The sequence below is a fragment of the Mus caroli genome, unplaced genomic scaffold (assembly GCF_978045245.1).
Source record: "Mus caroli unplaced genomic scaffold, Mus_caroli_1 scaffold_15, whole genome shotgun sequence".
In the NCBI taxonomy this organism is placed as follows: Eukaryota; Metazoa; Chordata; class Mammalia; order Rodentia; family Muridae; genus Mus; species Mus caroli.
In genome coordinates this window covers 82,689,431-82,705,185 of record NW_028227270.1, presented here as the reverse complement: position 1 = coordinate 82,705,185, position 15,755 = coordinate 82,689,431, and the positions used below count along the sequence as shown (strand labels likewise).

The 15,755-nt window shown below is 45.5% G+C and overlaps 1 protein-coding gene across 1 annotated transcript in view; it reads left to right on the top strand.

Moving 5' to 3' along the window:
• The window catches only part of Bmp6 (bone morphogenetic protein 6), a 154,260-nt gene that overhangs the window by 129,579 nt on the left and 8,926 nt on the right, over positions 1-15,755 (top strand). The window contains exons 3-4 of the mRNA XM_021180022.3: positions 9,835-9,983; positions 10,707-10,904. Coding sequence (XP_021035681.1) covers positions 9,835-9,983; positions 10,707-10,904 — 347 coding nt within the window. The remainder of the gene's footprint in view (positions 1-9,834; positions 9,984-10,706; positions 10,905-15,755) is intronic.

The following is a 15,755-nucleotide window of genomic DNA, read 5'->3' as shown; positions in this document are numbered from 1 at the left end:
CATAGCCACATAGAGCAGCAAAATGGTGCCCTGTTGCTTTCTACACACAGCATGACTTATTTCTAGTGTATCTGTGTTAGTTAATTTTCTCATCATGGTGACCAAGTTTAGCTACAAAAGAGGAGCTTGGGGAAGAAGCGATTTATTTTAGCCTACATGATCATGGCCAGTGGGGCATGGTGGCTTAATCTGTGGTTGGAGTTGGGGCAGAGACCATTACATTTTCATACGTGGGGAACCAGGGCCAGGCTAAACCCATGAGCCCACCTTATGGGTTATACCTGAGACCTACTTCTGCAAGCCAGATCTCTTAAAAGGCTCTACAATCTCCCAGAACACCAGCAGCAGCAGCTGGCAACCAACTATTCAAACAGTGTTCAAACCATCATAGCATCTTTGGATAAATCAAGCAATTTTGAGGTCTTTAAACAATGTCATCTTGTCTACAGTTCTTATTCAGTAAACTTTGTGTTCCTGAAAGTCCAAGAGATTCATGTGAGAGCCAGTCAGAAATTATGACAGAGAAGTTCACTTCCTGAGGTATGGCTGTTCCGTGCATGAGTTAGTCGCCTTGCCTCTGTTGGATCTCACACTTCACGTCCTCCCTGTCTGACAAAAATGTATTGTTTGGCAGTGGCAGCCTATTCTCTTTATGTATGATGCCCTTTGTCTACTATATCCTAACATACAGGTTTCTTGGGAAGACATTTAGACTGAGAATTAGCAAACTTAAAATGCATTTTTTCTAGCACATATAACATCAAAATGGGGGGTAGGAGGGGGAGGGAAAGAGAATACATGCATGTGTGATTTATAACTAAGGATGAAGAAGGTTCATACAAGACAGAGAAGGGTGTCAGCTCTCTCTCTCTCTCTCTCTCTCTCTCTCACACACACACACACACACACACACACACATTCTTCTGAGGGAGGGTCTCCGCAAGAACCCAAGATCACAATTCCTGGCAAAGCTAATATCCAGCAAGTCTCAGAACTCCTCCTATCTCCACCATACACAGCTCTGCGTTTACAGAGCTGTGTGTGACCATGCTCGGCGTGTTACCCAAGTACTGCGGTTCTCATTGACCTAAGTCATGGGTTCCCACCAAAGCATTGAGTCACCTCTCCAATCCTGGCATTGAAGTTTTCAATTCTAATGGTCAATGTTAGTGGTGTGTTTGTGTGTTCGTTCTGTGCGTGTTCTGTGTGTATGTGTAATTGGATTGTGCTCCTGTCTAGAATTGCAATTGATTTTTGTGTATTGATCTTGTATACAGAAACTTGACAATTCATGTTAATACTATTCCTTTCTGTTCAGATTTTTGAACTATCTATGAGAATAATCATATCAACTGTAAATATCACTTATTTTTTTTACAATTCCTTCCTTCCTTCCTTTCTTCCTTCCTTCCTTCCTTCCTTCCTTCCTTCCTTCCTTCTTTCCTTCCTTCCTTCCTTCCTTCCTCCCTCCCTCCCTCTCTCTCTCCCTCCCTCCCCCCTCTCTCTCTTTCTTTCTTTCTTTCTTTCTTTCTTTCTTTTCTTTCTTTCTTTTCTTTCTTTCCTTTCTCCCTTTCTTTCTTTGAATTTTACTGGCTAGGAAGTTTAGTGTCATTTTGAAATCTATTTGCACACTCATCTTTGGGTGTGAAAGATTTTACTACTTTACCATTAAGAATGATTGTTATAAATATTTCTATAGAAAAAACACAAACAAATTAGACCAAAGAAATTATCCTTTAAACTTCCTTTCTTTTTTTTTTTTAAGATTAGGAATTGATGTTTTATATATTTTTTCTGATTTGATAGGATTATGTGGTTTTTAATCCTTTATAGTATCAATACATTTCAAATATTAAGGCTATTTTTAGACCCAGGAACAAGTTCCATTTGTGATCTGTTACCGTTATGTAAGCTTGGATTTAGAAACTAGGTCTGGTTCTAGTGTCTGGATCACCTCTGGGTCTATTTACTTCATCTTCTTATTCACTTGATTGCTTTCTGCATTTGATTTTATTTCCTGTCTTGCCTGACAGCTTTTTGTTTATTAAATTTTGTGTATAATTTAATAAAACCTGCTATAGACATTGTTGCTTTCGTGCTCACTGGGTTTAACATTCTCCTGGAAGTCAGAGGCAGTGCAAGCCCATTGCTTGATCCTTTTGTCCTAGAGGAGGCGGGGATTCCGGGTTTGCTAAGGCTCATCTGTTTCTGGTTTCCCCCCTCCTCTTGCTGCTTAGTCCCCTGGAGGTTTCAGCTGAGACTAGGATGCTTAGCAGAGGCCCTCATCCTTGGTGGGCTCTGAACTCTCATTTTTTAACTCCCCCAGCATTGCGAAACTGCCAACAAAATCCCCCTTTTCCTCTGAAGCTGCTAAACAGCGTCTTTCTTCTTGTTTTCTCAGCTTCCTATCCTGTGTATACACAGCTTAATATTTGGCAAATATCTCAAATGAAAATATTGGTGTTCATGGCAGCCAGAACTTGGAAGAAGAAAACTGAACCCAAACCTGTGTGAGAACATGTTTACATGGTCACTTCCAGGCAGGCTGGTTCCGTTGAGACCTTTCTCTTTCCTATCCTAGATACCTTCAACTCATCGTCGTTGCCGTCATCATCATCATCATCAATTTTTATCCTTAGCTGGTGATAGTATGCCAAGCTTCTGCTTTCTGCTTTAGTGTATTGATTGTAGGAATTCCCAAGTATTCTGAAATGAAAGAGTCAGCACTTGCCTCTCACCTCAGGGCCCCACCCCACTCTGGGGTCTTGAATTGACCCCTGTGTTTCCTGGCTTCCCACTCTAAGATGCTTTCAAACAGGTGAGGTTGTCAGCGCATTCCTTTTGTTGTTTTGTTTGTTTGGGATTGGGAGTGGGGAGGAGGGGTAGTCTGACACTTCATAACCAGAAGTTTATACCATGGAGACCAGCATCTTACTAGCATTTCAACTTGGAAGTCTCTTAATGGAGTCCCCCCAAATATCAATACATGTATTATTAACCAAACACAGATCTATAATGAGACCCCACTACAGTAGCTGGCTCAGCTACAGGACCCAGAACAGGCACTTCTTCAGGACAGCATTACTCATGGATAGAGGATGCTGCTAGGAAATGCTGTTGGATTTTCAGTAAAGATAAAACGCAACCTTTTCAGATGAGTGAGACAGTTTCTTCTCTAAAAAGAAGGGCAAATTTGAGAAAGCCAGGATGGGAAGTCGCTTTTGTTGCTTGAGGAGAAGAAAGCCTTATATCCTGGTCCCCAGCCACACACCATGTTCTCTTTTCTGCTTGGCTTTGACAGCTGCGTGTGGGCCTCAGGCTCACAGTAAACCTTTTGGTACCAGTTCCTTTTCCACTTGAGAAGGGGGCTCTGTAGTACAGCCTGGAAGCTTGCTACATCTTCCTGGTTAAACCCATGCCCCTTCTACCCAGAAGGCTCCCGATCTGAGGTACAAAACCAAAGCCTGAGCTTGAGACGTCCCCAAGCTTAGCTCCATATCCTATGATCTGTGTGGAAAACACAGTGTAGAATTAAAGTTATAAAAAAATGTCATAGATACCCAGGAGAATGCGGAGGTGTTTTACGTTGGAGGGAAGTCATGGTGTGTGGTAGAAGACAGCAAGCTTATGAGCACTGGTTACACACCCACTCAGAGTGAGTGAGATAGGAAAATAGGGTTGTGTTTCTGCATACTGTGCCTTATGTATTATTCATTACTTGAAACTGATTGCTTTTGATTGCATGCATCTCCATACATGTGGATTGGCAGGCTACATTAGTGGTCAGGATTATTTTTATGAAGCGTCTTTTTTTTCTTCTTCTTCTTCTTCAATCAAATTAGCAGTCATTTAACCGTTTCATTTCCCTACATTGGACAAAGATGTAGAAATGTAGGGCTGGAGAATTAAATAAGGAAGAGTTTTAGATGTGCTCTTATTCGAAAGGTAGAGGGGTTCTTTGTTCTCTTTGTCACCAGAGCAGGCTGACAAAGGACATGGCGTCATTGTTTGTTCAGTGGCTAAAGCAGACACGTTGAAAAGCCCTGGCTGTATATAAAGTAACTAGTTCCATTCGTATGTCTACCTGTCTTCTCAAACATTAAACTTTGGGCTTGATTCTTTCTGTGACTCTACTCTGTTCATAGACCTAACCTGTCTGCATGCATGCATGTATGTATGTATGGGGTGTGTGTGTGTGTGTGCGTGCATGTGTGTGTGCACACAGATAACAGTGTATTCTGATTTGTAGTACTCTATTTTCAAACTGATAGTTCCTTTTCTACCTTTCTCATAGCAAAAAATTTAAATATGTACCTTACACAAAGAAAGTGTGAGTGTCAAATATTCTCCCCCCCTTTTTTTTTGTTTTAACCTTTTGTCTCCTCAAAAGCTGGATTCTCTTTGTTATGTTGAAGTTACCAGCATTTGAATTTTGTTTTGTATCTTAACTTACGACTAAATCCAGCCCTGTACATGGCAAAGAAATGTTTTATGAATCTGCTTATTTTGAATGAATAAATTCTACTTTATCAAAAACATTATTTTTCTAGTAAAACGGGTTATGGCAAACATAACTGTTTCTGACAGGGTACCAATGTGTTGGCTACAGTCTGTCAGGAGAATGGATATTCAGGCACCTCCTGCCCTTCTCTGGCATAAGGGAAGGAAAGGCTCACCATGTTTTACTCAGTGAAGTAGTACCAACCTGGAAGGCTCCTAGTAACTGAGTCACAGGAGAGGACTGTATGGGGACAGTTGTACCCACAAACTGGAACATTCCAGGTCTTAGACAGGAATGCCAGTTGGTCAACTTAAATTCCAGTATGATTAATTTTATTTTTTTTTTAATTTGTAGATCTCTTCAGTTAGCCTTGTCAGTTGGTAAAACAAAACAAAACAAAACAAAACAAAACACAAAAAACCATTCATTGTCCAGGATGATCACTCTGAGGAAAATCACTCCCTAGCCCTGAAACACATGGCATTGCTCTGTCTTTGCTCAAGGGAACCTTGATCATCACACAGAATGGGATCTCTGTGGTGGCTGAGAACAAAAGAGTCAACAGGTGCTTTACAAATTGCATCTCTCTTTGGTTTTGAGAATTTTTGTTGTTGTTGTTGTGGATATGTGAGCTGAGTCTGCCATGTCAGAAAGAAAGTTCAAATAACCCAGGTGGGGTGACTGTGGTCAGATTGGGGGGGGGGTCTTCATTCAGCAGTACGGCATATCTTAGCTGAGGCTATCTCATCTCAACTCTGCCAGAGTATGATTAAGAGGATCAGATGCATCCTGTTTGGTTTGGGGGAACCCTTGCACATGTTGGGGAAGTACTCCAACACTGAGCGAGAGGCTTGGACCTACTTAGGGGAGGCTACTCTTTACAGAGGGGACAGCAGACAAAAAAAGATGTGAGTCACTAAAGAAATAAATAAATGTGGGTCAGAGCAGAACCGCGTGTGTGAATTCCTAGATACTTTGAGGTTGTGCTTAATTCCTAGAGTTTAATTCCTTTGTAAAATTTCTTGCACTAATTGTGTAAATACATGTTTTCCTGGTTCATTTTGTTTCACTATAACAAAATACCGGAGCCTGGTATTTTACAGAGAACAGAGATTTCTTAGTACACAGTTCTGGAGGATGGGCAGACCAAGATCAGGGAACCATAGCTGGTGAGGACCCTCTCCTACATCATCCTGGGGTGGAAAGAAAGGAAGGAAAGAGTACACACACGAAGAGAGAGAAGGGGGACCTTATCCTCTCATCAAGAACCTTCTCTGGTGTCAGGATGCCATCCATTCATGAGGGGGAGCCCTTGCAATGTAATCGCACCCTGAAGATCCATCTCAGCCCTGATACACTGGGGACCCCTTCAGACCTTATAGGTGTATGTGACACCACACTAAGCACAGTGTTCCCTTGAATGGGAGCAATAGGGGAAGGTCTCAGGGTTCCACCACAATGAGCCATACCAGGTGCCTTTTTGCGTGCACCTCTCAGGCACCCTGACCTGGTGTGTGAGGCCCACTCATCCCTTCTCAACCCATTGCTGCCCTGTTTTCTCTATGTACCCTACTCTGATCTTTAAACACACTGGGTCTTGATCCCTTAGTTATTTGAGCACTCGCTCGGTATTTTCAGCCTGTGCTACGCACATTTTTAGACTTTGCTTTTTATAGCTGGGAATGGAGGCCGTGAAGAACAAGTCTCTGGTGCACAAGCCAAGAACCACTGCAGGGAATTCCTCAGAGTGGAACATTCCAGATGAGCTTCTTGACAAAGGACGCTTAAGTATGTGGCCATCTCTATCAAGGAGCTTTGGCCAAGTCCTACAAACAACCCTTCCAAATCAATGGTTTTCATTTCCAGTTTACCTGGACTCTTCCATTTGCCATAGCATCTTTTGTGGGGATGCAGAACGTAGAGTGTGGGCATCTGTGTGGGAGGCAGAAGGCGATTCGGGTATCAGTTCTTACTATCTACTACGTCTTATTTGATGGGCATTTGTGTGCGCATGCACATACACATCTACACACACACAGTGAGTGAGAGAGAGAGAGAGAGAGAGAGAGAGAGAGAGAGAGAGAGAAACCTCTAGTACAGTGTCCTGTGGAACTGTTTGTATATGCATATTTCTTTATCCCATTTAGTCCTGTTATATAAGTCTCTGTATTAAGTTACTTCTTGTTGTTTGACTATGAACAACACAGTCTGGTGTGTTACACACTTGGCCTCTAACTGGCTTTCATTTTGAGAGATCTAAGGTCTAGCTAGAGGCTAGCTGGGAGTCTGTTGTCCTTGTCCTGACTTTTCCCTTCCTCCCTCCCTTCCTCTCCCCGATTTCCATCCCTCTGTGCCCTCCTTCCTCCTTCCTTCACCCTCTGTCTCCAAGAAACTACCTCAAAGTAAATAGCTCTCCCCTATGGCAAGTGCCTACACTCAGGGTGTTCTACCTAAGCCCACAGGTCCAAGCAATTGTGGATTCACCTCTGAACCCATGAGGCACACGTGATCCTTTCTTCTTTAAGTTGTGTTTGTCAAGCATTTTTGTCACACGAGTAAGGGACATGTTGTCCCTTGCAGAGGACCTGGGCATCTTAAAGCTGGGGTTCCCTCTCTGATCTTGAACCAGTAGCTGTTGATCTGCACTTGAGTAGCCAGTCTCATAAGTATTGAAAACAGCCCTGAACTTCATTATAGTGAGCAACGGGTACCACAGAAACAACCATGCATTCTGGGTGTCCAAGATGACTGTGCTAGTTATAACAGACAGTGAGCCCCAATGTCCACTGATGACCATGAGCCATTGACTCAGGGTTTCTATTGCTATGATGAATCACCATGACCACAGCAACTTGAGGAGGAAAGGGTTGGTTGGGCTGCATTTCCATATCATGCTTCACTGAAGGAAGTCTGAAAGGAACTCCACAGGTCAGGAACCTGGTGGCAGGAGCTGAGGCAGGGGCCATGGAAAAGTGCTGCTTTCTGGCTTGCTCGCCCTGGCTAGCTCAGCCCGCTTTCTTAAAGAACTCGGGGCTACCAGCCCAGGGGAGGTCCCACCTATAATGGACTGGACTCTCCTTCATGAATCACTAATTAAGAAAATGTCCTTCCGGCTTGCCGACAATGGGATTTTATGGAGACAATTTCCCAATTGAGCTCCCCTCCTCCTCTGACGACTCTAGTTTCTGCCAAGTTGACATAAAACTAGCCAGTACACTGGTGTAAACGTAATTTCTTCCACATTGTAATAATTAATCTTTCTCACCAGCTTTTTTTCCATGGTTGCCCCCAATTTTACTTGCTTCCAGATCCACATTTTTTCCTTTCCCCTTTCATTCATTCCCCTTTCTTTCTCCCCGTTCCCTTTCTTGAGTCTCCATTGTAGACAATGATTTTAAGTGCTGGGGTTACAGGTGTACACCAGCAGGCTCAGCCCCCCTTCCTTTCTTATGAACCCCACTCTTTACAAACAGAAGCCTATGCCCCTTCCAAGTCTGTGTGCCGGCCTTGCCACACCCACCCTGCCTCTGTCTGCATCCAATTGTGCTTCCTTAGATAGTAGGTGGCCTGCTGCATAACTGAAGCTCTGTACATAACTGACCCTGGTCAGAGGCTCTGTATCTGAGCACTATGCTCTGCCTCCTACCGTGAACTTCCCTCTGGATCTCGGTTCTGCGCAGTGCCAGCCAGAGTCTTCCCCTAAGATGACTACATTCTCAGCTTGCTTTGGTACTGGGGCTGTTTTCGCCACTGAGCTGTTTGTACCGTCTGTGTTATTTCTGGATGAGGGTCTTCTGTGACCTTGCAGTGTGGACTTTATGTCCTTCTGCAGCTCAACTTCAAAGCCTTGGACTCCTAGTCCCCTCTTGCTGTTTTCCATGAACATCCCTCATCTCTCGGCTCGAAGTTGTTGCCCCAGTCACAGGGGGCGTTAGTCTGTCCACAGGGAATGTGACACGTCCACACAGGGGAGAGCTTTTAAAGAGGACAAGCTCAAGTCCGCCCCTGCAAACTGCTGAGCAGCTGAGTAAACTCCCTGTCACTCAACCTACTGTTTACACTTGAAAACGATGACAATAGAGCTCTCTTCTAACCCCAAGCTGCCTTGGAAGCATGAAAAAGTGTATTCCCCACCAACAAAATCTTAAGACCTCAGGCCGATGCTGCACTGGCCTCAGAAGATGCTGTTGAACGAGGAGCAAACTTTTCTAACTTATTGCAAATTGTCTTTGGACATAATCTCCAAAGATAGCCTGTCATCGTGGAAAGCTTTTTGAATTGTTGTTGAGCTCCCACTCTTTCTTCACTGAGTAAATTTTTGTCCTTGGTTAGCTTTCATCTTGGCCGCATGGTCCAGCACTATAACCTCATGTCTGAGACTCAGTTTCCCCAGCTGAGCATGAAGATAACTGTACTCCAGCAGTGATGATGATCAGAACAATAAGTAAAGTAAGGTAGAAGAGAGTTCTATGTAAAGGCACACTATTAGAATTTGGCGCTTATTTTAAACCAGTGGAGGTTGTGTAAATTTCATGAAACCCAGGCTTGCCTCCAGCGGTGGGGGTACTCTGCACATATATATAATGAGATATCTTGGGAAATGATTGCTAAGTATAAATGAAAAATTCATTCTTGATCCAGATATATCTTTTGTTTGTTTGTTTGTTTGGGTTTTTTTTTTTTTTTTTGAGACAGGGTTTCTCTGTGTAGCCCTGGCTGCCCTGGAACTCACTCTGTAAACCAGGCTGGCCTGGAACTCAGAAATCCACCTGCCTCTGCCTCTCAAGTGCTGGCATTAAAGGCATGTGCCACCACTGCGCGGCCAATCCATATATATCTTATATGCATAGCCTGATCGTATTTTCAGTGATTTGATACAAGAGACACCTAATTTTTATATATCATTTGGATCCTGATTTAATCTTGTCTTATACCAGCCTTCAATGTTCCAGGTCTCACTAGCCATAATTAAGCTATTAACCAATAAAAGCACCACAAATAAAAAAGCAATGAGGTAATAAAAGTGAACTAAGTATTGAGACAAGTGAAATAATGTTTGCAATTTACCTTAATTCCAAGAAAGATTTGGTGTGGGAGGCAGGAGGTCTTGGTGAATTTACGGAGCCTTCTGATAGCTCACGTTCTGTGTCTTTGCTAATTATGCTGTGTTTGTAGGCTCTACAGTGACATCCAGGCAGAGCAGTGGCTGGTCACACAGATGGGCATGATCTGACCTCAGCATTCTTTCCTGGCAAGACACAGGAGGAATGAGCCGCAGGACAGCAGGTGATTTCACTGTGCCATTTTTTTCTTTCTTTTTCTCATTCTTGCAGAGACTCTGACCTATTTTTGTTGGACACGCGGGTGGTGTGGGCCTCAGAAGAAGGCTGGCTGGAATTTGACATCACAGCAACTAGCAATCTGTGGGTGGTGACACCGCAGCACAACATGGGACTCCAGCTGAGTGTGGTGACTCGGGATGGTAAGTTGGGATTTGCACCCTGCCAGCCTCTGCCGCACAGACGGTTTCCTTTTCCTCCGTGGTGGTTGCGGTGGGACCATTGTTTGTAGCCCAGGCCTTGACGCCCGGGTGACCTTGTTTACTCTTCCCTCGTGACCATACCGAAAAGCACAACCTTTCTCCTAGCCAGGACTTGGAAGCAGGCTAAGGCCATGTCTCCCACAAGAATAGCAATGGAAAGAGAGCCCCTGGCTGAGCCAGGTGGGAGATCCCGAGAGGAAGACCGGAAGCTTGGGTGAACACAGTTCAGGAATAGAGCATTTGCTTAGCATGAGGCTCTGGGTTCTACCCAGCACCTAAGGAAGGGGAGGAAAAGGGGTTGTTAGGATCTGACTGCCCAGTGATTTACCAAGGGACCCTTAAGGAAAATCCCTCCTGATGGGCTCCCGTTTCTAGTCCTGCTGCACAGTTGGGAAATACAGCCAGAAAAGATGTGTAAATATTGATGAATAGAAGGACAGAGATCAGAGCACTCCTTGGGGGTGATTCTATACTTTGGGAGGCACATTTTGAGTCTGCCTGTCTACAGGGAGCCAGCCAGGGTGGGAGGATGCAAGGGGCCTTGTTCACATTTCCCACTCTTTACTCCTTTACGTGGAAGACTAGGAAGAGTCGCCTGGTCGTATAGCTTTGAGACTAAGGTTCCATGGAGTAAAGAGGGGTGGGCTTTGGTTTGCATTAAAGGACTCCACGTCAACCCCCGTGCGGCGGGCCTGGTGGGCAGAGACGGCCCTTACGACAAGCAACCCTTCATGGTGGCCTTCTTCAAGGTGAGCGAGGTCCACGTGCGCACCACCAGGTCAGCTTCCAGTCGGCGGCGGCAGCAGAGTCGCAACCGGTCCACCCAGTCGCAGGACATGTCCCGGGGCTCCGGTTCTTCAGGTGAGTGTGGACAGGGCCTTAGTTCCCATTAGGATAAAGGTACCTATGGCTCCAGATGCTGGACTACTTCTGCTCAGCAAATACAGTGGCTAGTGGGGGAGGGGTGGTCCTAAGAATGACGGCCATGTCTTAGTGATAGATACCTGTATGGGATCCCAGGACCTCTCACCATAGAGCACTGTTGCCCAAAGGCTGGGGCTGTAGGCATCACATCCCACCTCTTGGTTCAGGCAAGCATCCTTCTGTTTGTTGAGATTTCTACAATTCTTTTTGTTTTTTCCTCCCACAAAATCATGGAAACACCCCAATTATTTTAATTTTTAGATGGTGCCCATGGAGGTCAGAAGATATGCCAGGTTGTCTGGAGTAGTTATGGATGTTTGTGAGCCACCAGGTAGATCCTAGGAACCAAACCCAGGTCCTCGGTGTATGGCCAGAAAGGTTTCAGATGTTTCTTTTGTTTGGATTTGGGGATACTTACAAATATACATAATGAGATTTCTTGGTGATAAGACCCACATCTAATGGCAGAATGAATGTATTTTCCCTATTCATCTTACATACCTAGAGCTGTAGGTTGAGTTTATACAGTATTTTTAGTGCACTTTGGTTTGACCGGCAACCATCAAGTGAGGTTTAAATTTTGGTGCATTTCAGATTTGTGGGGGCTCAGCTTGCATGAACTGGTGTACTATGGGCTTGCATAGTACAGTTGTGTACTATGGGCTTGGATTTACTAGGACTCTTGGCTGGAAGTGGTAGTGGGGGGCGGGGAGGAGGCTCCAACAGGGATTTTATTGGCTCACTCACCTGTGAAGTTGAGGGTTTCTTGCTTCGGCTTGGTTGAATTGTTGGGAACAGATGGTTCTAGATAGTTCTGTTTCCTGCATTCCTCGTTGACAGATTCCTCACAAAGATAATCAATGTACATTAAGGTTACCCCGAGTCTCAGAGAGATCTTGGCAACCTCATCTTCAAATAGAGAGTTCTCTCCCTTGTTGGCCTCAGAAAGAAGCCAGGCTTGATGCTCACTGGACTGGCTCACACACCATGTGACCAGCCCCGAGCATCTTGCTACCCTAGGAAGTGCTCTGATCAGCCAAGCCTATCCTGGTTATTCAGATCCATCTGGACAAGGAGGTCCGAAGGGCAAGAGAGAGGAAACAGTGCCCCCCCAACCACCAGTGTCTGAGTGTTAATTGCAACTTTCAGAAGTCTTCTCTAGAACGGGGAGGGGTAGCGAGTGGAAGATCTCGGAAGCAAGTTCATAGTTGTTAGGTGGCACCGAGTTCGAGCGCCAATGCTCCTCACCGTGGCGCAAGTGTTCCTGAGTCCTGGATCCCTGGCATCACTCGACAGCTCAGAAAACAAGTGTGACATTGACTGTGTGCTGGGAGATTCTCTGCCAGAGTTTTCTCTTTTTTGTGAGTTTGGAGAAACCTACCTAGTGGATCTGAGCTTCAGTCCCCCATTCTGTATTGCGACGGTGTGGAATACCTCACAGGATGTTCCGATTTGATGAAATGAGGCCGCACGGCACACCTTTGACGAGTGCGCGCACACACCTTTGAAGAGTGCGTGCACACACCCACTTGGAGGAAGTAGTAGTTGCTTAGAGTGTGTTTGTTGCTGGGATCCCAAGGGAGTGAAATAATTTCTAGAGGCTAATTTTTTGAGGCAGCTCATTACAACGGACATTTGGGGGGCCTGGGAAGAATGGATGCAGCTTTTCAAAGCACCCCACCTTTCTTTGGGAAGCAGTGTCTCCTAAAATTCGGGCTGTGGCTCTTACTAAGCCTTCTCTTACGTCAGTAACTTGGATGTGACACTTGAGCAGCCACTACCCAGTGTGATATGACATTTTGCCTCTCCTTGTCATGGTATTTCTTGGAAGCACCGCACAACATGGGTGTTCCTGTATTTACCACCAAAACTAGTCAGGATTGAGGCCTTAAAAAAAAAAAAAAGCTGAAAGGATTGCCTGCTTTAGTTTATTTCCCTGGGAGGCAGTCTGTTGAATTGAATTAATAGTCTGCATTCCCCTCTGGGGCCTGATGATGTTGGCCAGCAGTAGTCTGCATTTGGGAACTGTGGCCAGTTTGGTTCCTCGGACCTCAGGCTGTGGAGGCTTCGCTTGCAATGTTGATTGCTTTTGAAAATTATAATTTCACTTGATTGAGTCAACACTCACCCTGCCCACCCAATATATAGACCAGTTTATTTTTAATGAAGAAAACATGTTGTCTACAATTTGGGCTTTTGCAAGGCCATCCAATTACTGTTTTCCAAGTCCCTTTCAACCTTTTCTTTCACTCTGATGAGTTAAAATTAATTACGGATATTAAAGTAGCCTAATTCCTAATGAGGTCCAAGGGCCCCTGTTGTCTCTTGGTCTCCCCACTCCTCCTCCCAACTCAGTCCTCCTAGTTTCTTTGTTCCTTCAGTAGTCCAGCACAAAGGAATCCGTGCCAAATCCCTCTGGCCTCGTATATTTAAAACCCCCCAAGAAAGTGCTGAGACGAAGCGGCTTCTCCGCTCTCTTCTCAGAACCTCCCGTGAGACAGCGGCTACTCATGTGCAGCCCCTCAGAGCTCTGCTTTTTGCACTTGGCTTTCTTCTGTTAATGGAAGTGGACAAGCAGAGGGCCAGATTTCTACCCAAGAAAGCATTCTAAGGTGAGAAACGCAGCTCAGTTTGTTGAGTACCTGTGTGGCCTGCACAGAGCCCCGGGTTTGATGGTATAAACTGGCAATGGTAGCGCATGCCCATAATCCTAGAAGAAGCAGGAGGATCAGAAGTTCAGGGTCATCTTTGCCTACCTAGAGCGTTAGATGCTAGGACTCTTGGATACATTGTAAAACTTTGTCTCCAAGGAAATACATAAAGCCCCTAAAACCAACTCACTTGCAAACCACAGGAAAACCAAGAAAGAAAAGGAGGGAGATTTTTCAGAAATATGGCGGGAGCCTAGAGAGTAGACTTGCCTCTCACAAGGGTTTTCCATCCAGGCTCCTGAATGGGCCAGAGACTCCAGGGTCTTTGTGAGCCAGGTCATCTGCAGAAAAGGTGCCATCTGCGGTGTGGCTCCAGCCATTACCCCACTCTAAGTCCTTTGGGAGATTGAAGGCAGAGATGGCTATTCTTTGGTCGTCCATTTTGCCTATAGTATACTCCCAGGGCGTTGACACTTCTCCTTCTCCCCAAAGGGCCCCTGTCTAGAAACCCACAGGGACATCTTGCACCTGAGTAAAGACCTTAGCGTCATTTATCAAATCACCTGTCATCAGAATGAAACATGACAGCGATCTATTTTAGGAACTGAGCTGTAGATTCCTGAGACTTCCAGGCTCGCCTGCCACCAGCAAGTGGCCAAGAGCTCACCCACTGCCTCTTGGTCCCTGCAGCCCACCCCCACCTGCTCTAGCATACATACCTGGCTGGCTTCAGGCTGGACTCAGCAGGCACGTGCACCGGACAGTGGGTTTTGGGGACAAGTCTCCCTTCGTGGCGTCTCCTTCTCTACCACCATCCTCTCCACAGGAATGGTGGACGTTGGCTGAGTTGCCCTTCTCCCACAGGCTTGTACAGCCTCAGGACGTGTCTTTTATTGTTTTTACACCTGTTTTACAGTGCTGCGCTCAGCTGCTCTGTGGAGCCCGGGAGGGACTCTCATGAATCTGGCAATTGTTTGCCGGCCTCAGTTCTTGCCAGTTTAGTGTGCTCAGAGCCCCTTCCCTAGGTCCTCCAGCTAGAGTCTGAAGTATCTGCTGGCCTCCATTTTCCTCTTTGATAATATTTCTCTTGGCCTTTGCTGTTTTGTCTTGGGGGTGGGGGGAGGGGGGTCAGTGGTACCGCTTGGCCAATCCATTGTGAGGTCTCCGAATGGATGGCCGCAACAGATGATTTCCTTTGGCAATTCTAGGTTCTGCTCCAGTCACTGTTTTAGGATCCCCACATGACACGTCTGGGGAGGAGAGGGCCATTCATGCCATTGCAAGCTCGAGAGTCCGATGCTGGGACTGTGCACGGGTCTTTGTTTGATCAGATGACCGTTGGAGTTGTTACTATCACTTTTTTTTTTTTAACCAGGGGATGTGTAGTTGTTGTTGTCTCTGGTTCCTTGTGCCTAGGAAATAGCCCAATGCCCTCAGGGCTCTGAGCATCACCGGGCATGAGTCTATTGCTACCCGGGAAAAATTCTTCTGCTTCCACTCTGTTTCACCCACCTTAACATACATCTCTTGAGCCCTCTTGGGACAGTGTGGGTTTCCAATGCTCCATGTGCCGTGAATGGTTGTCATCTTCAGCCCCTGACGTTTCCCACTGGGGTCCATTTGTATGCTTTGAGCACAGGAGAAGTAACATGTCTCAGAAAATGTCTTCAGTTTATTTAGAACGCGTGATCTCGTGCTATAGAGTTCAGGGACCTTCAGTCCCAGGTTGAGGGTCGCATCTCACAGTGTTGCTGGTACTTCGTCTCTGGCTGCCATGGACTGAGGACGCTAAAGCTGAGGGGATCGACCTCCTGTGAGCATCATGGTTTATTAGATGTTTCGGAAGAAGCTGTGACCTGGGTCTGAACATGCCAATTCTTCTTATTTTTCAAAGGAGAGAGGGTTTGTGCTTTGTCATTTTGAGCTTAAGTTAAAGTTCTGGAGCCTGAGCTTGGCTTGTAGATCCTCAGCTTAGAAAGAGCCCTGTTCAGAGTGTGTTAAATGACACCCATTCTTAACCTTGTAGAGATACGCAGGACTAGGTGTGGGCTAGCGACTCAAAAGCTGAAATCATTTCAAAACCTACCTTTATCATGCTTGGCTTTTACTATTAGATTGCTTTAGAATAATAGTGGTC